This window comes from Aspergillus oryzae, chromosome 7 (assembly GCF_000184455.2).
Source record: "Aspergillus oryzae RIB40 DNA, chromosome 7".
Lineage (NCBI taxonomy): Eukaryota > Fungi > Ascomycota > Eurotiomycetes > Eurotiales > Aspergillaceae > Aspergillus > Aspergillus oryzae.
The window spans coordinates 395,376-417,347 of record NC_036441.1 but is presented as its reverse complement, the minus strand read 5'-3'; the positions used below and the strand labels follow the sequence as shown (position 1 = coordinate 417,347).

Genomic DNA, 21,972 nt, shown 5'->3' with positions numbered 1-21,972 from the left:
CAGGGTCTTCGAGGGCAAGGTTCCGCGTTTCCAGCCATCGCTTACGGTGTCGACATGCCAGCATACATGAAAACGGCAAATGAGACACTCATCACTTGTGTTCAGATTGAATCGAAAGCCGGAGTCGAGAACGTTGACGCCATCTGTGCTGTTCCTGGTGTTGGTTAGTGATAATGATAGCCCCCACAAAGTTTAAGAATAGTATGCTAATTCCCGCCAAGATATGATCTTTATCGGACCGAATGATCTTGCCCTCTCACTCCTTGGTTATGTTCCCGCCAAAGGTGATGAGCCCGAGTTTGTCGATGCTATCGATAAGATCGTGGCGGCGGCTAGAAAGCATGGTAAATGGGTTAGCCGATTATCGAATAACGGGGCTTTGTGCAAGGAGCATTTGAAAGTGTTCGATACTGTGGCAATGAGCTATGATGTTCGGGCAATTCAAAATTGGTATACAGCTGAGTTGCAAGTTGCGCGTTCGTGAAACCTTGCAAGGTAGAAGACAGAATGCATACTTTTGCGTGCAGATCTATGTGTGCTCCGTGATCTCACTCCGCCTTTAATATACCTCGGCTTGAAAAAGAGAGGGGGCGTTAATTCCTATTCTGAAAAGGGCCTGTGTTGGAATTGACAGTTTACGGCTGCGATCAGGGCGTACAGCGCCTTTACAGAGGCCCGACTATGAAAAGTCCGCAATGCGAATCTGCCACGACTTCGGAGTTGACGCGGGTCCTTAGATTAGGATCCTTAATGTATATGAATGCTAGAGATAGGTTGTATAGCGGTTTTGCTTAAGTTATCTGGATTGGGCAGTGTACAGTTATCCGTATCTGTAGATCTGTAGATATTAAGATCACCTCTCAGAATCGCGGGGCAGACACCGTGACAATCCACATATCACTGAACCTTATATCATATGGATTTTAGCTTTTTGATAGATATTCGAGATTTAAAATATAAATCAAGCTGTTCAGCTCTAGATAGCAAAATATTAGCAATAATTATTATGAAGTTACGGGTGGCCAAAAATGACGTCCTACGTATAGAAGTCCTTCGAGTACCCCGCGGAGTAGGAATTTAAGTACAGTAGAACCAACCACATAAATTTCAAAACCACAAACCGATACACCTACCGGAGTGCACGAGATTATCAGATTCTTTTCCATTGGACGGGTTGTATGGGGCTAGTATACGTAGTGGGCACCGGTGAAGGTCAATAACTGGGGCGGCGGGATTTTTTTTTTTTTTTTTTCTCCCCGCGGACCCGCGCTTTTCCCAGACAATTGACCTCCATAGCTGTTCGAGAATCGGGTCGCAATCCAGCAACACATTAACATACTCGTGATATCATTACACAATGCCTGACAAGGACGCTGGTACACCCCGTGTTTTCCTCTACCGACACGGTATGATTCAAATTGAGTAGACATAGTCATAGTGGGGCGTTATACTGACCCCTATCCCAGGGCAGACGGAGTGGTCCAAGAACGGCCGGTACACCGGTGTCACTGAGCTGGAACTCACTCAAGATGGCGAGAAGCAGGTCCTTGCCTCTGGCAAGATGATTGTTGGATCGGGCAAACTAATTGACCCGGCCCACCTGGCTCATGTGTATATTAGTCCTCGAAAGAGGGCTATGCAGACTTTCGAGATTGCTTTCTCTGATGCTGCTAAGCAGCAGCTCAGAGACGCAAACAAGGTCAGCGAAACCGACAGACTGGCTGAGTGGGGCTACGGTCTTTACGAGGGATTGGTGACGAAGGAGATCCGGGCTTTGCGAAAGGAGCATGGTCTGGATACCGAGCAGGAATGGGATATCTGGCGCGATGGCTGTGAGGAGGGAGAGTAAGTGTCTTTTCCTAGGGTGACTAGAGTAGTTTGATTCTATCTGGCATGAGCACGTTTAATGAGGTCTATTAGGTCTCCTCAAGAGGTCACGGATCGCATTGACGATCTTATTAAAGAGATTCGTGAGCTTCACAAAGACAACATGCACGGCGAGAAGCATTGTGACGTGCTCTTGGTGGCACATGGCCACTTGCTTCGGGCTTTCACCAAGCGCTGGCTTGGATACCCCATGGAGTTTCCCCTTTCTATGATGCTTGAACCTGGTGCCGTTGGTGTTTTGAGGTAGGAAACATTTACAGCCCCGCTTGGCAATTCAGTTGACATTTTCTGACACTTGCACAGCTACCAACACCATAGCATTGACGAGCCTGCCCTGATGGTTGGTTATGGATTTCCATTGGAGGGATGATTGGACACATTAGAATGTATAGACCTTGCGGCATAGACAAACGAACTATATGACACGAGTTTCGCTCACAAGGCGATTTCCCCTTTCTGCTGCTAGATCACAGCTCTATGTAAATTCTTCGGCATTGCTTGAATCTGCCAATCTCTTGCTGCAGCCCCGCAACCTGTAGATTATCAATCGATCAAGATCACTTACGAATTCACCACACAGACTGCACAGTCTTGGTGGACAGTCTAGTGAGTCTCTCTTCGCTGAATTTGAAACATTCGGGCAAACCTGTATCGTCCCAATCCTTTCCGAGCATGATTTTGGCAATCCCCGGTGCGCAAGTAAATATACGTGCCATACCTGTAATATCTCAACACTGAGCCATGGCCACAAAAGGTAGATTTAAAACTTACCATGCCCATTAAACCCAGCACAAATATATTGCCCCGGCAGGGATTCAATTGCTCCAACGAACGGTACGGAGTCGGTCGTCATGGCGATGATTCCAGTCCAGGCGTGATCTAGACCCTCCCCATGCACGGCACTCGCGCTGTCGAAGTCAGGAAATATCTGGTTGAAGCTTTGGAGGGCATCTCGGACTATCTCCTCGTTATAGCTCGTATCGTCTGTGCTATAGACACTAGCTCGTGTCTCCTGACTCAGAGTAGGGTTTGATCGCGATACACCTAGCACCAGTGTACCATCATTCTGCCGTTGAATTAAGGAGTAGAAATGATGTAGACTATAACGCAGCGAAAAGGTATTCCGAAGGGCATTCTCTGCCGCGAACGAGGGCGTGGGGATCAAGCTATGCGCCTGAGCGCGGTTTGGCTGGATATAAGGCTCCAAATGCGGCAGCAAAAGTGCTGCATGGGCGTTCGTGCAGTGGACAACTCGTTCTGCTGTCACGATTCCTCGCGGCGTATGCACATCCCAGAGCTCTGGCTCCGACTCGTTACGCCTCAATTCAGTAGCCGGACAAAACGTGAACAACTTCCCTCCGCGCGATACAACCGCCTGGAGGAGAAACTGTGCGAGCTTTGCTGGATGACTGGATCCAGCTGGCCACTCGTATGCTGCGACGGCACCGTTTACTTTCGTCTTTGTTTGCGCTTCTTCGCCTTCATAGAACTTGATGTGCGAGACATCGCCTCCTGTATTCTTGTACGCGTCGAAGCTTTCGGCCTCATACGCCGCAAACTCGGGGGTCATGCATACGTCGAATGTTGTGGTGAGGTTGAAATCGCATTGGACTCCGTATTTCTTGGTAAATTCGTCTACCTTTTCGAGAACGAGGCGCTCGTTGGCAATTATCTTCAGAGCTTGTTCCTCTCCATGGACCTTTGCATATGCACTGAATCCTCGGAATGCGTCTATCGGCCGATTAGCAAATAAACAATAGAACGACTCGTGGTATAGATGCGTACCCGGTCGTACGTGTCCAGCATTTCGCGAACTGGCACCACTGGCTGCCTCTCGCGCTTCGAGTATTATGATATCCTCCCCTTTAACGCCAGCCTCGATAAGTTCGAACGCTGTAAGGCCACCGGGAATCCCAGCGCCAATAACTACATACTTGGACCTAGAAGGAACGGGTGTGTTTCGATTTGCATGTAGCAGAGGAAATGCACGGGTAGTTCGCTGCTAGAAACTGAGACAGGGGGTTTTGTTAGGTAAACTTCTGCTAGACCCATTTTGAGACGAGGACATAGTTGCTAAAATGTTGGTAAAGGTAAATATTAATTATGCCGAGGCTGTGCGAAGCTTGAGATATGCTTGGCCAAGGGTACCTTTTATGTGGTAGCTTGGCGGAAATATGGAAACTTGAGGGGTATTGTGTACTGCGATAACGGCCGCTGCTAGCGACCGATGACTATGACAACCCTGTCATCATGCCGAATAAGTGTTAAAGTTGGGATTAAACTTGAGAGTTCGGTGATCGGGTCGGCTATCGCTTGGACCTGCAAAGTGCACCGTGCACGCTGATAGCAGTCATTAAGCGGGGTATTCAAAGCAGTCAAGTAGTCTTGGCCATGGAATCCTGCCGAGATAATACGGGGTATGTGGCGAGCAGCTTCACGATTGGTGGCCATCGCCGGCTCTTATCACGCTTCTTCTCTGATTTCTCCCCGAGGTCACACGTCCAAAAACGGCATTTGCTCATGCAAGGGGATCGGCATTGATATGAGTCGTCTTGGTGGAGCTTCGTATCGCACCTGCACCACGTGGATCATGAAGATAGGAAACAATAAATTAGTGAATCTTCCTTTCTCAAGTGGTTCTTGTTCCTTTTGTCCATTTTGCTTCCTTGAGCATAGCAATGGTGTCCTTTAAGTTTAGTCGCACGGCGTTGGCAAGGCATCATGTTCGCTCCCCAGATGAGAAGGCGCTTGTTCGACGGCTGGACATATTTCTATTGACTTTCGGTTGTCTATCTCAAGGTAAACGATGCAAATAAAGATTCCATAACACTACAGGGCTAAAGAGGCACACAGTTATCAAATATTTGGATCAACAGAACATCAACAATGCCTACGTTTCCGGCATGAAGGAAGACCTGAATCTCTTTGGGAACGAGCTGAATCTGTGGGTGAAAAAGCTCTCCCGACATCTAAAACATATTGCTAACTTCTTCAGCTTCACGACATACTTCAATGCCGCCTACTGCGTCATGCTCATTCCCTCTCAGATCATTCTGACCTATGTCCGACCCAGTTTCTGGCTACCTGGTCTGGAAATCGCCTGGGGAGTTTTAACCGGGTTGATTGCTATGTGTAACAGTGCGAAGCAGATATACGTTCTGCGAGTCTTCCTCGGTCTCTGCGAAAGTAGTGCGTGGCCTGGAATGATGACCTTATTTAGTAGGTCTTTCCATTTCCCGTTTTCGTAATATCTGCACCACGCGATTATAAGCCAAGACCAACAGGTTATAGTGTATTGGTACACCCCCACCGAGCTTGCCAAACGCATGGGATTCTATCAGTCGTGTCAAGCTGCGGGACAGATGATGTCCGGTGCTTTACAAACTGCCATCACCAACACCATGGAGGGACACCATGGACTAGCAGGCTGGCGGTGGCTGTTCGTGATCAACGCCATCATTACTGTGGTGTGGGGATTCTTGGGATTTTTCATGATTCCTGATCTGCCGAACAGGCCAAACCCCCGTGCATTTTGGTTCAAGAAAGTGCATGCCGAACTCTCCATGGAACGATTAGCACGTAATGGCCGCGCAGAGCCGAAGAGAATGACATGGGCTGGTGTCAAGCGCACGTTTTCGGGGTGGGTGGTCTATTTCATCGCGGTGTTATATATCGCAACCGTCCTCGGGACATACGGCTACGTGTACTTTTCGCTTTTCTTGAAAGCTCTCAAGAGACCAGACGGCAGCCCAAGATGGAGTGTCTCTCAGGTGAACGCGATCCCGATCGGCGGTTCAGCCATCAACGTGGTCTTCGTATGGGTGTGGGCCTTGCTGTCCGACTTCCTCGAAACGAGATGGACACTCATCGTCCTCCAAGGCATCATCGGCATTATCCCATGTATCATCATGAGCATCTGGACGCGACATCCTACATCGGTTGACGTATCCGCCGCATACGCATCTTATTTCATTGCACACACCTGCCTCGGTACCGCGCCACTTATCTTTGCCTGGCTTTCTGACCTCATCCCACAAGATCCTGAAGCGCGCACTCTCGTCGTTGGTGTTGCAGTCGCAGGATACTATGCCATCTCGGCGTGGTCGCAGGTCCTGGTCTGGCCGGCCTCTCAGGCCCCATATTATCGGTACGGTTGGCAGAGTGCTCTTGCCTTGTTAGTTCTTGTCATCGTCATGACATGTGTTTTGCGTTTTATTGATGTGCGATACTTGTTGCCCAAACGTGTGGCTTTTCAGGAAGCCCTTGATGCTGAGGTGGTTGCGGGTGGCTCATTGAAGAATGATGAAGAACGGCCAAGAGATGCGGATTTGAAGACGCCGACTACTAGTACGAGGGTGGATGAGTAAGTCTAAATTTAGCATTACCATTCCTAGGATATATGTATGTATAAAAGAAAGTATTCATACTTCACTCTATTAAGTTTATATTGGCATTGTTCAACAGCCCGCAACGACTAGAATAGGGCATTCTCACTATGCCATCATGGTTTCAATTCAACGTACCAGCGATTGCCACTCCAAGTACAACAATAATTATCTGCACATATATTGAACCACAAAGCCGTTAACGATTCGAATGCAGTGGTGGTAGTCTTCTTGAAGACGATAAGAAGTTTCTGCCCGCTGTCGGGAGGGCCGTCACAGACCGACCACTTCCTCCCTGAACTGGTTCAGGCCACCGATAACGAGGAATCGGAAGCTACTGCATATAGCAAGCAGATCGATTGGCAAGGCTGCCGACACCTGCGGTCCAGCACCGCCCAAGAGCCGGGTAGTATAAAGAAGAGCAGCGTCTCTAAGAGGGCTCACGAGATAGACTTTTCATTTTTTGGTTCAATGTCAGAACTGACGATCAAATGTGAGCTCCTTTGCTTCGACTAGCGGTCTAATCTATAGATTGTCGTATATGTCTCACTGTTCTTAATGCGTCCGTGATCAGATTGGCATCTGTGCCATGTATTTCGACATATTGGGCACGGTCCCCCAGCACATAGCTGCCAATAGTGGCTGTAAATAGTCGTCGTCTTTGTGGCACAAAACCATGCCCGGCACTTCGTGCCATACGATGTTATAGCATAAGCGCAGGCCACCCCCGGATTTACTTCCAGGTACCTTTGGCAGGCATCATACGCCTGTGCTTCGGCCTCTTCAACATCGCGTGGGCCAGCACTGAGGGTCTTCGCCTCATTTGTCAACATACTCTATCATGATATCGACTCGTCTGCACCCACCCCCCTCCGGGGGTTTCCCTTCAGTGCATAGAAATGTCATCTTATAACTGCACTGCGTAATCAGTAAATTCATTTTAGCGTGGATATATTCGTAAGGTCACTAGTGAAGTCCTACTGATGGTCTGATATACCGATGTCTCCGAGAAAGGACCTTTTCAATCGAGGTGATTGAATGGTAATTCACTTCTGAGATTTAATTCTTTACACAAAGTAGGCGGAAAATATCCCCCTGTCATTCCTCCCTTTGCCCGTTCCCTTTCGGACGACAGTATCACTTAGAATGACCGATTCACGAAGACGCATACGCCATACATGAATTGAACTACATAATGCAAGTTGAGTAACTGGACAATAAGCTGAGATAATTCTGCAATACACTTGCATTCACATATGACTACGGAATTTTTCAACTGATATTCATAGAGGGCTGTACTAAACACTACTCTATGAGCGATATATCAACATTTTAGTCTCAACAGCTTAGTCACTAAGACTTCCCAATCGGGAACATATGTCCATGACGTCACGTGTTCGCTCTTGACAATCGAAAGGAAGCAACAAGTCTCCATCCTTTGCTCCTATTGAGATCAACTCATATTCCAGATCGCTCAAACACAAGACGGACCCCCTTATCAACATCAAGTACAAAGAGAACCACCAGCCCACTCAAATAACCCCATCATGCGATCTATTACTTCACGACCCACACTAAATCAAATAAATCCTCAGAAAGGAAGTGATTGACCACCCAACTCGGCATTTAATCAGCTACGCAGCGCGAAAATGGAGAAAGCCGGCGAGCCATCGCACAGCTGAATGAGCCCAGGATCACCACAGTACATGCCATCCCAGCCACCAAATGAAATCAGATTTTCTGCACAAATGAAATAAGAAAGGAGTATGTTCCCTTGCATGACGCTAGTTTAGATTTAAATTCTGATGATCTTCGCTAGGTTGTGTGTTTTTATTATTTGGTTCTTGTCTCTGGGTGTTTGATTTGAGAAAGCACGGTTGTATCTCGGTGTTTAGGATGCGGTTTTCGCTGTTGTCGCTGGCTTGGGCGTTCCAGGCTGCTGCTACAATCTTGGAGAATGGGCAGGAGAGGCTGAATCCTTATCCTGGGCAGGCTGAGCAGGTGTCTGTTGATGATTCTTGGAAGAGTTACGGGGCCGACGCGTCGGAGATCTCGTACAAGGGGAGGTGGGATAGTACTTATACTTCTTGTGAGTGATAGATTGTGTCATGTTTGGAAGATGATGCTAACTGGTTTCGTTAGGGTGGTCGTATGTTTTGGCTATTCTTTCTGGTGACAATAACTAATTGGTCCAGTGTTCCTGGTGTCAAGTTTGGATTTACGGGCGATAAGGTATGCTCTACTGCAGCTTGGAGTTGAGCTCTATCAGTGGCTGACATTCCGGCAGCTCGCAGTGAGCTTTGGTGAACACACGTCGAAGGATGTACTTGTGGCTTATCGGTACGCTCGTCTGGATTGTCTATGACACTGTTTCTGATTTGATTGTTATAGGATTGGTGGGCTTGATTGGGAGTTTTCGAATGTTACGGCCAATTCAGCCTATCAGTTTGTCGAGCCTGGATCGTCGGCACTGAATGAAACAGAGTATACGGATCACAAGACGTTTGAACTGCGAGGTATGTTAATAAAAAGTGAAATTATACGCGCTTATACTGACCAATTTAGTGACGAATTGGGGCTATGGATAAGTTTCGCCGGTTCGACTTGATGTTCGTTACTTACGATTCACACAGTCCAAATTGATAGCGTCTATGTTGCTTCGGACGCGCGGTTGGTAAAAGCCGCAGAGTTCAATAGAACTGTAGAGATCATTGGAGATTCGTGAGTTTGCACCCATCAGAAAGGGCCTACAAACTTTACTGACTTCATCGACTTGAAGGCTCGCATCAGGGCAGTACGCTACTTATGAGGGTCTCGCCTCGTGGGGTTTTAACTTCGCGGCCGGTTTAGGCAATGCTGAGTATACGATCACTGTATGAGCCTCTTGTTTAACATGGTACCGACATTCTAACTAGCGCAGGCGTATCCCGGAATTTGCTTGGTAGACAAGCAATGTTATGGTGGCGATGCTCGCGGCATGGTATATTCCATCCTCCCCACAAAACAAGTGTTACTGACCATCCACTCCAGACATATCAATGGTCCCGTGCCTCAGATGTGGGCGACCGCGCGAATGCAGCCTTCGGCGACAAACCTGAAGCGTGGAATTTCACCGCTCATCGTGTGGCTGACCTGGTGATCATCAATTTGGGTACGAACGATGCTAGAACAGTGAATAATGTCCCCAGCGACGATTACTACCAGAGCTACGTTAAGATGGTGGAGAACGTGCATGGCGTTTGGCCTGATGCGCAGATTGTCCTCATGGTACGCCATTATTCTCACGTGTCGATCGGTTTATGCTAATTTCAATAGTCCCTTTGGGGTAATTTCATCAAATCTGGCTCAACCTGGGTGCAGGAAACGATCTATGAGTCCGAAGTACAGAAGGTATACCAGCACTTCGAAAAGAATGGATACGTGCATTACTTCGACACGAAGGGAATTCTACAGCACAACGATATCTCGCCGGGTGGTCATCCAACAGACTTCGGACATTTGAAAATTGCAAGCCATCTCATGCAGTGGACGAAGATCAAGCTTGGATGGGAGTTTGGAGCCACCGGACCCGAGGTGCAGCATGACACCACCTATTGGAATAACCAAGACAGCTACAAACGGTCGGTCTTCTCTGATCCATTCATCTGACCCACCAGCATTTGTTTATGGAAAAGCACATTCTGGGAGAATAGATAATGACATCGCAGACACAGGTCCGCAGAGATGCCGGTCTTGATAACCAGAGCACAATATCTTGTGTCGAAGTTGGCTTCCAGTGCCAGTATTCTCTACCAAGTTTATAATGTAGTTTAAGGATGTAGGATGACGACTTTCATGCTGACGCACGACAAGATCATCGAGAGACAATGCGAGTCGCTCGTAGAAAACGCCAACATGCTTATTGTCATCCATTGCTTTGGGTATTTAGAGGCAGACAGCTAACGACGCTCGCACATGGATGATTGGCCATGAGGGACTTGTCGCGGCTGGGGTTTAATACCCTGAAAAGAAATGAAGGTCTGGATCGCCAGCGACCAGTCTACGAGTCCGGCATTTTCTGTTTCGAGTTGTGCTTGTATGGTAAAATAGCTGCTTACATTAAAGCAGATGGTGTTCTCATTTGCCGGGTAAACAAGAAAGAGAAAAGCAATTCAAAATTCGCGGCGGACGGGAAGAATTTATATCAGTCCCATGATGTGGGAACTAACCGCTTTCATCTAGCGTGTTTGGCAGCCGAAGCCTTGGCATGTGCTGTCTTCTAGCCATCTCACTGGACTCTTTGGGCCCTAATTGATAGAGACAACTTGCTTTTGGAAATCATCACTATTGAGCAGATCATAGTGGACTGTCTCAGCTTTGGCACTGAGCCTGTACCCAGCCTTATACAGAAAAGTGTAGACATGCCGCTATCGGCGATGATAAGATGGTGGTCACAGCATCAAGATATATATCGCTACCCGACGGATTCTGCCACAACTAAGTCGTGTGGTTTGACTAGTTCTATACATTAATTTGCTAAATTATATGGATAAACTAGACGCAAGCTAAGGATGGATGCGTCTGTTAGAAATAAGCTTAGGGATATAGAGCTTATTTCGCCATCCATACAACGGACCGCCTTCACACTCTAGAGGAACAAATATCTAGTCTAAATGGTATATGGTTAGACCATTGCACCCATCAAATTGCTAATTCTGGCCTGATGTATCTCAGAAAGAGAAGTAAACGACGCGTGGTGCCACAATTGCATTTCCAAGGTAAGCTGTAGTTGCACCCGTTTCCAAAACCCGACAAAATCCGACAATGGACATCATCGGCCCTAACGACCACCGAACGCCGGATTGAGCCCATAACACACGCAAATAATAAATCTCATTGCCGAAATAGATGAAAGTAGTGCGCGTCGTAAGCAGTAGTCCCCAGTGGCCAATTTAGTTCGTGTAACAGTCGGTGTTCGGGGCCTGCAGCGCCCGATATGGATTAGGTAGAGACACCACATATAAATAAACATATGTACTGTACCTCGAGCTATATATAGTCTTTTCTCGGTACATCTTCGATCAGTTAATCCATAGTACCCATCAAGCGAATGGCTCAAATTAGACGACTTCCCGCGTCCCTAGCGACAAAGACTACTTTTTTCTCCGCGCTCGCTGTCTTCGGTATCGGGGCTTACTGCGCTCGATCTTATTTTCTTCCCCAGGTTCACGCGGAATCAGACGAGGCGCCCGTGATGTTCTCCAAGTTCGGGTTTACGACTCTGCGCGTGCAGAGCGTTAAGGCCGTGAATCATAATACGAAGCGGCTCGTGTTTGAGTTTCCAGATAAGAATGCTAGGAGTGGGTTGTCGTTGACTTGTATGTGCTCTTTCGGAGGTTCTCATTCGATAGGACGGGAGAGATGGTTTGTGATAATTGCTAATATGTAACAGCGGCACTGCTTACATTCTCCCGACCAGCTGGACGGTGGTTACCTGTTCTCAGACCGTATACACCAATTAGTGATCTGAGTGAGTGATTCCACTAGTATCCACATCTATGCTATACAACACAACAGCTGACAAAACCAAACCCAGACCAACAAGGAACCCTGGAGCTAATGGTAAAACAATACCCCAACGGCAAAGCAAGCACTCATATCCACTCCCTTGCTCCGGGGGACACCCTCACTTTCCTCACAGCCCTCAAGGGCTTCTCCTGGGTCCCGAACCAATACCCTCAGATCTACGCTATAGCTGGCGGAGCCGGCATAACGCCCATTTACCAACTTATCCGGGGAATTCTGGATAACCCGAATGATAAGACGAAGATTAAGCTTGTCTTTGGCGTGAATAGTGAGCAGGATTTGTTGCTCAGGGAGGAGCTGGAGGAGTTTAAGAAGCTGTTTCCTGGGCGGTTTGAGTATGTTTATACGGTTAGTCGGTTGGAGGGGGAGAAGGAGGGATTGAGGACGGGGTATGTGACTGAAGAGCTCTTGAGGGGCGTTGTTGATGGGAAGGGGGAGGGTGCGAAGGTGTTTGTTTGTGGGCCGCCTGCTATGGAGGAGTCGTTGGTTGGGAAGAGGGGGATTTTGGATAGGTTGGGGTTTGAGAAAGGGCAGGTTTATAGGTTTTAGGCTTTCTCATCTCTCTTTCTTAGTTTGTTTTCTTGGGTATACCTGTTTGCATAGAATGGTCGTTCGAGGTGCTTGGGTTTGTGATTATTAATGCACTACTTGAATTGATTTCAGGCCATGAGATGTTGATATATAATTATATTGTTTAGATCGCGGGAGGAGGGCGTATATATGCAACGACATCTACAACTGATCTATACATGCAATCTTGATCCCTCAACGACTCGCGCGTAGCGAGCACAGGTGGCTGAGAAGAACATGTTCCCTGCAACGCAGACTATTAGCCCCTGTGCATATGTTAGCTGCGACTTTGGCGCATCCTGAAGCAGACGTTCATATTCCTCGTTCATCTGGCGCTCTACATCCCAGATAAGTTGGCGAACAATCGCTTTTGACGAATTTTCCGAGGTATTCATCAGGCGCTGAACGACCCGAACGGCGTTGAGGACAGAGTCACCATGCTCCTGTTCAGCGATTGCTTCTTTAGCATAGGAGTACAGGTCATTTGTTAGTAAGAAGTGCTTTTCACAGAGTGATCTGAGATGTTCGACGGCTTCGATGTCAGTGTTGGACAAGGTAATGTCGCAAGCGAATTCCATACTGCGAAAAACAGCACTGAGGGGGTTAGTGTCACTCGTCGTAGATCAGTGGTCGGACGTACCCAGCTCCCACATCGCTCGCTCGATACGCCATATAATCCTCTAACGTAGGAAATGTCTCAGGGGGCGTATGTTGTGCGGCCGATATCCAAGATATAACACTTTCCAGCAATCTCTTCCCCTGCACAAAATCTTCTGAAAGAAATTCTTTGGCCAGCATGTTGTAAACTGTATATTCTGGTTCCTGTTCATCCTTCCCGTCAACATGACTAGGGACCATCGTCACTCGCTGCAGTTCTAGGTCAACGTTCCACTTCAGCAACCCGCATCGGTATGGACGGAGCATACATTGTTGGAATTAACCAGATCTGCAGAGAGTTTAGTTACAACAGCCAAAAGATATCCACACGTCTAATCACCATCACTAAGAAAGAAGAACACGTAGAGCTTTGTGAGGGACTTCAACCTCGTCAAGTTGCCCATTGGTACCGCATTTACTAGCAGTGAGACCGCCCCGTCGATAACCGCCTCGATATATTTCGCTTGATATTTTCCCGGCCGTAGGGCTAGGAGTTCTTGAGTATATGCCCTTGTCCTCTCCTCCACTTCTACCCAGTATTTCGACTGGAAGGTGGTGGGGAAGGAGGTGGGCCATGGGACGCCGAGGCTGGATGGGACGAGGCGATTCGCATGCTGGAATACGGGGAGCGGAATATTCTCAGGACTTAGGAAGGAGAATGGACTGGATAGTTGTTTCGCCGTCGCATTGTCGACTGGGTCGAAGGCATAGTGGATGTTCCTCGTACGACTCTGTGGGCTAGGCCCCTGGTTGAGCTCTCTAGCGTTCTGCGACGTATAGCGGTGGTGTTTGGGACTGAGGCGTGAGCTAAGACATAGTGGCAGTTGGGATATCCGTATCGATGGTTGTTTCGACCAGGTTCTTGGGAGGGGTGTTCTCATCTTTCTTTCGAAAGCAGTCAAACAACTTACGCGGTACAGTACAAACCAACGACGCGGAGTGCCTCAGGCTGCCGTACATATCGTGAAGCTGCGCTTTTCCCGAAACAGAAAATGCCGGCATTTACCTAGTACCTGCCGCCTTGTACTATCGAGTATCGACTATGGTCCATGGTCAAGACTACACTTACAAAAGTAGTACTGATAGGCAGGTAATCACCCCGCAATTCATCGCCTAATTTATTGCGTTCTTCCACCCAATCTTTCTGTTTCTTGCCCATATTTGGAGAATAAGTAGCTCGCCAGGTGGTCAATAATCACGTGACTATTTGACCAATAGTATGGCTTGATTTAAGACCGCAAATTGTTATTGACCAGTGTTCACGTGACCAAGTGGCCTTTTCCGTGCATGCCTCCGTAACCAGATTAGATTAATTCATAATTTTTATCACTTCCTTGAATACTCCGATTAAGATAAGTATTTTTGTAGTCTTTTAAGAATTATATCCTGTCTTTCTCATTAGTGACTTATATAGGGGTATATAAAACTATTTGTTGTTAATAGGTCGGGTCTAAAATTGGATCTTGCACTCGACTTCTCAAGTACATAAGGGCTCGGAGCAACAACAATTGGTCGCCGTAGTCAATTTTCATTTTGAACCCAGTTATGAGCATTTATTATGGCCATCCTGCCATAAACTTACTCTATCTAGTGTCGGATTAGTCACCGGGTTTGCCAGTGTCGTCACTAACGTAGTGTAGCTGCTAACCTTGACGCCCCTTTCCTGTCGCATGAACATAGGCAACACATGTGTTTGATACCTTCTTCCCCATTCCCTCACTATCATTACAACACTCTAATTCTGCAACTCCCATCGAGAACTAAGAACTATCCGTTGCCTCTCTGACTCAGATCTGCTTTGGTACCTCAACCGCAATGGCCGAACATCGTATAGTAATCGCGAATCACACATCACATTTCATTCCTCTGTGTGAAACTGTACAGAATTCTGCTGAGTCTTCCGTGCGTCCTCCAGCGATGGCTTGTTCACCAGATATTTATATTGGACGGTCTGTATGCGTACTGTGCAAACAAACTGCAACAGTTGGATCATATATCCTTGGTGCGTCCTTCTTCTCACGGCTTGTGCCCGGTTGACCTAATGTATATACAGACCTAGCTCAAAATTTGCTCACAATCCCTGAGTGTGGAGATCCATGCGGACCCTGTTTACGTTCACCGTACCCATCAGTCTGGTTTCATGCGGCTTGCTACAATGTCTTGAAGAGTAGCTACGTGCCCTCCAAGAAGCCCACCTTCGAAGATTTAGGAAGGTTTGCTGATGCAACCAGACCTACTTATAAGTCTCAAAAAAAAAAAAAAAAATATAAAGAAACTGCGTCGACCTTAGAAGGACTTTTTAGCAGTTATACAAAAGATACTATACACGATAGTTTCAGTCAAAGCCTGTTTGCGCAATTACCAGCTGAAATTAGGATTATGATTTGCGAGCTTATTACTCCATGCTGGTACTTAATTGTACTTGGCGAGACCCGTCGATTGATTGAACTGCTAAGAAATAGCAACTGTATACCTCAGTATACACAGCTAAGCTTAACATAGGAGATCTGCATGTCCAGAATAATTTATCACGGAACTTCTTATTTGACAAGGTTAAGCGATAAACCCCTTGAATCAATGGGTGGCTCTTATCAATGCCACATAAAGCTACCTAGTGATATCAATAAAATTATTGTCTCATTCGACAGCATTGGTGTACATGGAATTCAATTTCTGGAGCATAGTTCAAACCCTATATCAGACGGGTCACCGTGGTACGAGATCTTCGATATGAAAGACTCATCTAGAGATCTACGTGAACTATGATATATAACTAATTACCTATAAAAGTCAAGGGCGCAGTAGCTAACATAACTAGGGTCTTTTTATAAGAGGTGTTCAGCTCCTCTCCCGCGATTTATCCTCTAAGTATCGGGTCTGGAGCTCTCCATTCCCACCTACTATTCACTCGTGGAACTTTTACCGTCACCCGTGGAACTTTGAGCATGCTCAAGACAAGCCTCGCTTAGACTACGTCAAATTCGATTCCTATACTCAAGGCCATATCGTCTGTTGCGCGAATGCTAGAACTATTGGGATCCACGGTTTCTCAGGTATATCGACAATGTTCAGAGAGTTCGTCGATTCAATGTATCGAAAAAGTCGGAAAGGTCATATCCAGTGGATTTACTGTCCATTTAATAGATATGAATACCTTGAAGGAGCTTGGGTCCGGATGTCTAAAGTCCACCGCGGGCCAACTCCCTGCCCTATTGTAGTAGTAAGAACACCGTTGAGTTTCCTAATGATTTTCTAATTACTTACCGGCACAGCTCCGTACCTCTCTGGGAAGAACTATCACATTTGGACCTCAAATTTCCTATCCATCTCATCAATTATCATGAGTACTATTCCTTAGTTAGGGATGGCGATGGTCCTATATCAGGGATTTTTCATAACGGACTAGATCTAGCCTCTAACTTTATCTCTGAACTTGGAGTTCCTTGCAGTGACCGGTATCATACCAAGACCCCAGAGCCTCCGCTTGATACATATCTTAAACCCCCAGTGGTCCCTCCCGACCGAGGCTCACCAGCGTGTACCTGGTATATGACGAAAGCCCCACTTAAAGGTCTTATAAAGGCGCAGGTCTGCAGGGATAAAGAACAATTGCACTCTCCGTGCATAGGTCTTCTGTTATTTTACAGCGACCAACATATCGAATCGCTCGGACAGGTACGTTGAGATTGTGACCTAACTCAAAAAGTCCTAAAGCCTACATATGTGGAAAAGGATGTTATCGATGGTCGACGTTACATTAAGGATATCTGGAGTGATATAAATTACTCTAGGTTGAATGTGCAAAGGCTACCAGAGGATGACATCATCGTTTGGTGGTTAAGTAAATTTGATGATAGCATAACCACCTATTATAACTAGGCAGAGATAGGTTCGCAGCAGTTATTCCTATGCTGAAATTCGATATCACGAGATGCATGGGACAACAGTAGTCAGCGCTTAGATTCCTACTAGTGGCCTAGCCTATGAATCTGGTTATTTATATCCTTTTCTGGGGTAACAAAGCTACAAACTACTAGCATGCACAGTACACATGGCAGGTCCAAGCGACTCAAATATTGATATTGATATCGCGCCATGAGATAGATATAAATGCTCTAACCGCCTGCTCACTGCATTACTTCACCGCGATATGCAAAGGTGTCTTGGTGCAACCTTCAGCTTCATTAACATTCGCACCATTCCGTAAGAGCAGGTATATCATTAATTCCTGTCTTGAGGATATCTCTTTCAGATTTTGGCCGTTGGTTAAGATCATACGAATATCGCTTGTGGACTCATCCAGAGTCTGCAGACATGCCTGTCTTGCATATCTCGGCCATGTGCCTTCAGTATGCCTTATCCTGCGCCGCCGTGATCTGCACTCCTTGCTTTGCGGCTCAAACATGGGTATACTGTCGACTAGTGCATTGACATCGGCACCAGCGAGGACCAGCCATTCAAGTCTCCTTTTGGCCCCTTGCGCAAGCAGTGTTGAGAGATTGAACTAGAATAGCGGAACATGAGTGAGATCTCTGGAGCTCTGGTGCTAAGATTCTTAGGATAGGAGGGTCCCCAGTGGATGCAACGCGTACACAGGTCGTTTCCAACGTTCCCGGGCTACATCTACCTGTTCCTTTATCAATCAGGTGTTGAAAAACATCCATATGACCACCAGAAATTGCCTAAAGCATACATCGTAAACTTGAGTCAATACACTCCCAGTGTAGTCTCTGGCAAAAGGTAGGGCCTTTGAAGACTTGGAGCCATGAGCTCCAGCTATTTTTATGAGTCGAGCTAGAAACTTAGGTTACAATGGTCGTTCGTCAACGAGAAAATGTTCAACTATGCTGATACTGTCGAACTTAACAGCCTCTTCCAATGCCACTTTGCGTAGATTTTCTATCTCGGATGCAGCTGCTAGTTGGAAGCCACGCAGTACACTGGATAGCTGACCAGCCCGGCATCCGGAAAGGATTAGTGGAATGATGGTTTTCGAGTCGAACGTACATTTAAGCTGACTGTCATTGGTAATAGCCCAGAGGCGACTGGTAGGAAAGTACCCACCGGGTGAGATTCTCTATAGTAAGTATTTTCCTCAAAATCTGCATGCGGGTACTGAACGAAAGCACATTTGCTTGGGATTTTACTCAGAGTATCCCAGTACTCTTCGTATCTAAGCAGTACCTCTATAGTCTCCGAGTGACCATGTCTCGCGGTACGCTCTAGTGATCCTCGAATAAAACTGATAATACCAGCTAGGCTTGCTTTAGTTTCAGCATCGACTGCGTCAAGTGCCTTTTGCCATAGATTTCCCCGGAAGGCGCAACTTTAGATGGTCGTGTTGGGGAGACTGCATAGCGAGCGTAGAGTTCAGATCAACTTAAAGGAATGAATCAAAGGCTTCAATTTCAGGGAAATCCAGCTGGCAAAATCTCCAGCCTTGTCTGAGGCAACTGCTGTTACAATTAGTATATTATAGTAAACCTTTAATTTATTAATGTAAAGAGTATTTCTAATATAATTATATAAATAATTTATATATAATATTAAATTTGCAAAGTACTTTTAATATAACTAATCTATATATATTAGCTGCTATATAAACATTAGTATTTGTTTTTTCGATAGTTAATATAGTTAGTAACATTTTATCTTTCTACTCTATTTACTATTTTAATGATTTAGGTAATTTTGGTGGTATGGCCTGCTCACTTGCATAGGCTATAGCCCGTACCCGCCCTGAACCCGACTCCGCCCGCTAATACCTGTAGAGTGCGGCGTCACCTATTATCTAGGTTATAGCTAGGTTACAGCGGTTAGGTTATGCCACTCTACTTCCTTGTTTTCACTTCTCCACTGAATTACCTTAAGATTCATCAGGCTTTTCGGGCTCAGGTAGATATCGCGCGGCAACCGACAACGTGGCAGCGAGCAAGATCATCAGTACCCAAATGGCATATCCCCCGGCAAGTTGCGTTCTCACCCCCAAAGCGAAGAGGGTGGTGAAAAGGGCAGGGCAAATTGCCCTCAGGCCGCTAACCCCGGTCAAGGCCACGGCATTCAGCGTACCCAAGACTTTTGGCGATGGGGAGACGTCGTTCAAAATGAGCTGGATGGCTGTGAAGCTCATGCTGACCCCACAGCCGACGGCCAGCGCTATTGGTAGGAAAATCCAGAAAAGCTTAACAGATACCTCGCTGTCCAGGCGCAGGAGTATATTACCAGCCGGACAGGCAAGGAAGAAGAAAGGATAGGCATAGGCACATAAGCGGATGACTCCATTCGACCCGATCTTCTTCTGCAATGGAGGGAAAGCTAGGAGGAGCCATGCAGACTGGGCGGCGCCGTTCACACCCATCAGCACCGAAATTTGCAGAGGAGTGAAGCCGTATCCACCGAGGTACGTAGGAGTGAACCAAAAGACCGGGATGATAGCTGTGTAGGCAAAGGCGAGTACCATAATATGTCCATATGTGTAGAGAACTATCCCAACACTAGGGGCTTTCAAAAGCTGCCAGGTTGACAGGTCTTTATCGGGGTTAGAACCCGATGTAGCAGGCTCTTTTTTCAACGTCTCTTGGACGAATAAAAGACTAGAAAAGGCAGCGGTAGCTCCGATCAGCGCCACCACCAGGCTCGATAGCGCGTATGGGTAGTCAGCGAAGAACCCAGTGTCCTTAAATACACCTGGATACTGGCGTGCTGGGTTGGCAAGACTACCACCCAACAGAGGACCAAGGAAGAGACCCAAGTTTCCACTGAAAGCGAACCAACTGAATGATCGGGCTTGTGTCTCGCTCGTGCTGTGCTCGGCGATCATAGTGCGGATGGTGACGATAGTCCCCGCAAAGACACCGGCAAGGCACCTGAATAAAACCATCTGCGTGATACTCTTCGCCAGTCCGAAGAGGACCGTCGCCACGGTCACGCCGAATAAGGAGAAGACCAGGACGGGCTTCCGCCCGACGCGATCGGCCGCTCGGCCCCAGAAAATCATCACTATGGCCTGAGTGAGGGAAAATAGGGACTCTGTGAGCCCTGTATAGAAACCGACATCCGAAAACTTGATACCCCCGTTGTCCTGGATCATCTGACTGACATAAGGGAAGATGGAGAAGAAGGCCAAGGGCTCCACGGCACGAGCATAACAGAGTAGCAGGATCTGAGCCTTTGGCAGAGGCTTTTCCTCTTTGGGAACCCTGTTGCGCCCAAGTAGAGCCGTAGTCTCATGCACATCATCTGATGTTGTGGTAACCATACTCGGTAGATTCGTTGGTTAAGAGAAAGAATCTTAAGGCTGAGCTTGCCTTGGCGGTGAGGTATGATGAGTGAGCACCGGACTTATGTAAATCCGGCCCGTTTATCTACTAATCGGAATTCCGAACTTATCCGAGGACAACATCATCCCAAGGCCTACGATCTGTATCGCGAACCATGCCCACATCAGAAAACCATCACGCCAAGCAGCGTCCTCCACGCAAGAAGGCCTGCAATAGCTGCACGAAGTCGAAAGTCCGTTGTAGCCTCGAAAAACCTGTCTGTTCGCGGTGTCGATCGACGGGTCGTGTCTGCGAATATTCTGTCTCGGCGTTGGCACAAGACTCTCCTCCTGGAGAAGGGGTTCTTACAGAAGACACTGGAGCTGCATATACCGGCCCCGCAATATATTCCACACCTCGCTTTGATTCAGTATCTGCCATGCCCATTCCGGTGCCTTTGGCTAATACTCCTTCCAGTACGGCCTGGAGCCCGTCTAGTCACTTTCATGTACGGAGACAGGTCGCCAGTGGCTGCAGGGATGGAGCTGGACTTGATTTTCGAACGGTTGATTTAGTATCTAGTGCTAATGCAGAAGATATTCGCGATCGCTGGCTAAGACCTTATATTCTACCGCCCCTGGGACAAGATGAGATACCCAAGGTTTATCACCCTTTCACGTTGCAGTACATTTCGCGGATATTGAGCACTTATCCGCGGTGCCTGCTGAAGGACAAGGATGTCCCTCCCATCATTCATCGCGCACAGATTGAAGGGAAAGAATTACCGCCATCACTAGCAAATTGCTACAGCCTCGTACGGATGTGGGAACAGGCAGTACCAGGAAGTGAGATGATGGTCATGAGTACACTAGAGAAGGAAATGGAAAGGCTTTCTGAAGAGGTATCTCTCCATGATGAAACATTCTTTGGGACATTCTAGGAAGCTAATAGCACCAGCATCCTGAACACGACTACGAGCTCCTCTCAGCCTTCCAAGCCTACTTGCTGTACACAATCATGTTGTATTTCTCCCCTCGAGGTGGTCCGTCCCTTGTCAATGATAAGATGATGATCACGCTCATGGAATTGGCTTTCCAGACCGCGCGAAATGGCCTCTTCTGCGCCGCAGAGTTAGCCCACGCACGACCGAAGTGGGAATCCTGGATTGTGGTGGCTGCGAAGCGTCGCGCAATCTTCACTATGTACCTTTTCAGTAGCGTATACAACGCCGACAGGCTACTCCCAAATTTTGTGGCAGACGAGATGAGAGGAGTGTATGCACCGGGGAATAAAGCTTTATGGGAAGCCAAAGAACGAGAAACGTGGAGCAGAGAATACGATAGATATCTCTTACAGTGGGAGGATGGGATACTGGAGATCTCGGAATTATGGAGGTCAGCGGAAACGGGCTCAGCCGAGCGCAGGGAACGAATCGAGCGATGGGTGCAGTCGGCGGATGAGTTCGGGATGACGCTATTCGGCGTTTGTGCCCATATCCATGGCTGTTGATGCCGCAATCCCGAGGCCGCACGCCACCCTCGGAATTCCGTCTCGGAGTCCCCAGTTCTCCGCCGGGCCCCTCCCGAGCTTGCCTACTATATAAACTCTCTCCAGTTCTACCTTAACCTAAATTAATCCAACAATCTTAA

At 47.3% G+C, this 21,972-nt stretch overlaps 9 protein-coding genes across 9 annotated transcripts; 6 read left to right on the top strand and 3 right to left on the bottom strand.

Annotated features, from left to right (window-relative positions):
- Window positions 1-54: 54 nt before the first annotated feature.
- Window positions 55-484, top strand: AO090011000153 (uncharacterized protein; the record flags this gene model as incomplete). The annotated part of the gene is made up of 2 exons (XM_003190689.2): window positions 55-163; window positions 222-484. The coding sequence occupies 2 exons, from the start codon at window positions 55-57 to the stop codon at window positions 482-484; spliced, it is 372 nt and encodes a 123-aa protein (XP_003190737.2).
- An 873-nt stretch (window positions 485-1,357) lies between these two features.
- Window positions 1,358-2,426, top strand: AO090011000152 (histidine phosphatase family protein; the record flags this gene model as incomplete). The annotated part of the gene is made up of 5 exons (XM_023232811.1): window positions 1,358-1,406; window positions 1,467-1,845; window positions 1,921-2,130; window positions 2,191-2,227; window positions 2,361-2,426. The coding sequence occupies 5 exons, from the start codon at window positions 1,358-1,360 to the stop codon at window positions 2,424-2,426; spliced, it is 741 nt and encodes a 246-aa protein (XP_023093382.1).
- A 668-nt stretch (window positions 2,427-3,094) lies between these two features.
- Window positions 3,095-6,254, top strand: AO090011000151 (uncharacterized protein; the record flags this gene model as incomplete). The annotated part of the gene is made up of 4 exons (XM_023232810.1): window positions 3,095-3,382; window positions 4,731-4,831; window positions 4,883-5,106; window positions 5,179-6,254. 4 exons carry the CDS (start codon window positions 3,095-3,097, stop codon window positions 6,252-6,254), a joined length of 1,689 nt encoding a protein of 562 aa, XP_023093381.1.
- A 1,823-nt stretch (window positions 6,255-8,077) lies between these two features.
- Window positions 8,078-9,578, top strand: AO090011000150 (uncharacterized protein; the record flags this gene model as incomplete). Its single annotated transcript, XM_023232809.1, has 7 exons — window positions 8,078-8,094; window positions 8,168-8,361; window positions 8,468-8,612; window positions 8,664-8,788; window positions 8,906-8,993; window positions 9,052-9,145; window positions 9,303-9,578. The coding sequence occupies 7 exons, from the start codon at window positions 8,078-8,080 to the stop codon at window positions 9,576-9,578; spliced, it is 939 nt and encodes a 312-aa protein (XP_023093380.1).
- A 1,783-nt stretch (window positions 9,579-11,361) lies between these two features.
- Window positions 11,362-12,386, top strand: AO090011000149 (cytochrome b5 reductase family protein; the record flags this gene model as incomplete). The annotated part of the gene is made up of 3 exons (XM_001825778.1): window positions 11,362-11,629; window positions 11,704-11,781; window positions 11,848-12,386. The coding sequence occupies 3 exons, from the start codon at window positions 11,362-11,364 to the stop codon at window positions 12,384-12,386; spliced, it is 885 nt and encodes a 294-aa protein (XP_001825830.1).
- Window positions 12,387-12,580: 194 nt separating this feature from the next.
- AO090011000148 (terpene synthase family protein) lies at window positions 12,581-13,331 on the bottom strand (the record flags this gene model as incomplete). Its single annotated transcript, XM_001825777.3, has 2 exons — window positions 12,581-12,986; window positions 13,048-13,331. The coding sequence occupies 2 exons, from the start codon at window positions 13,329-13,331 to the stop codon at window positions 12,581-12,583; spliced, it is 690 nt and encodes a 229-aa protein (XP_001825829.3).
- Window positions 13,332-13,396: 65 nt separating this feature from the next.
- AO090011000147 (uncharacterized protein) lies at window positions 13,397-13,945 on the bottom strand (the record flags this gene model as incomplete). Its single annotated transcript, XM_023232808.1, has 1 exon — window positions 13,397-13,945. The coding sequence occupies one exon, from the start codon at window positions 13,943-13,945 to the stop codon at window positions 13,397-13,399; it is 549 nt and encodes a 182-aa protein (XP_023093379.1).
- A 4,985-nt stretch (window positions 13,946-18,930) lies between these two features.
- AO090011000145 (uncharacterized protein) lies at window positions 18,931-20,322 on the bottom strand (the record flags this gene model as incomplete). Its single annotated transcript, XM_001825775.1, has 1 exon — window positions 18,931-20,322. One exon carries the CDS (start codon window positions 20,320-20,322, stop codon window positions 18,931-18,933), a length of 1,392 nt encoding a protein of 463 aa, XP_001825827.1.
- A 1,018-nt stretch (window positions 20,323-21,340) lies between these two features.
- AO090011000144 (uncharacterized protein) lies at window positions 21,341-21,832 on the top strand (the record flags this gene model as incomplete). The annotated part of the gene is made up of 1 exon (XM_001825774.3): window positions 21,341-21,832. One exon carries the CDS (start codon window positions 21,341-21,343, stop codon window positions 21,830-21,832), a length of 492 nt encoding a protein of 163 aa, XP_001825826.3.
- Between the last annotated feature and the right edge of the window lie 140 nt (window positions 21,833-21,972).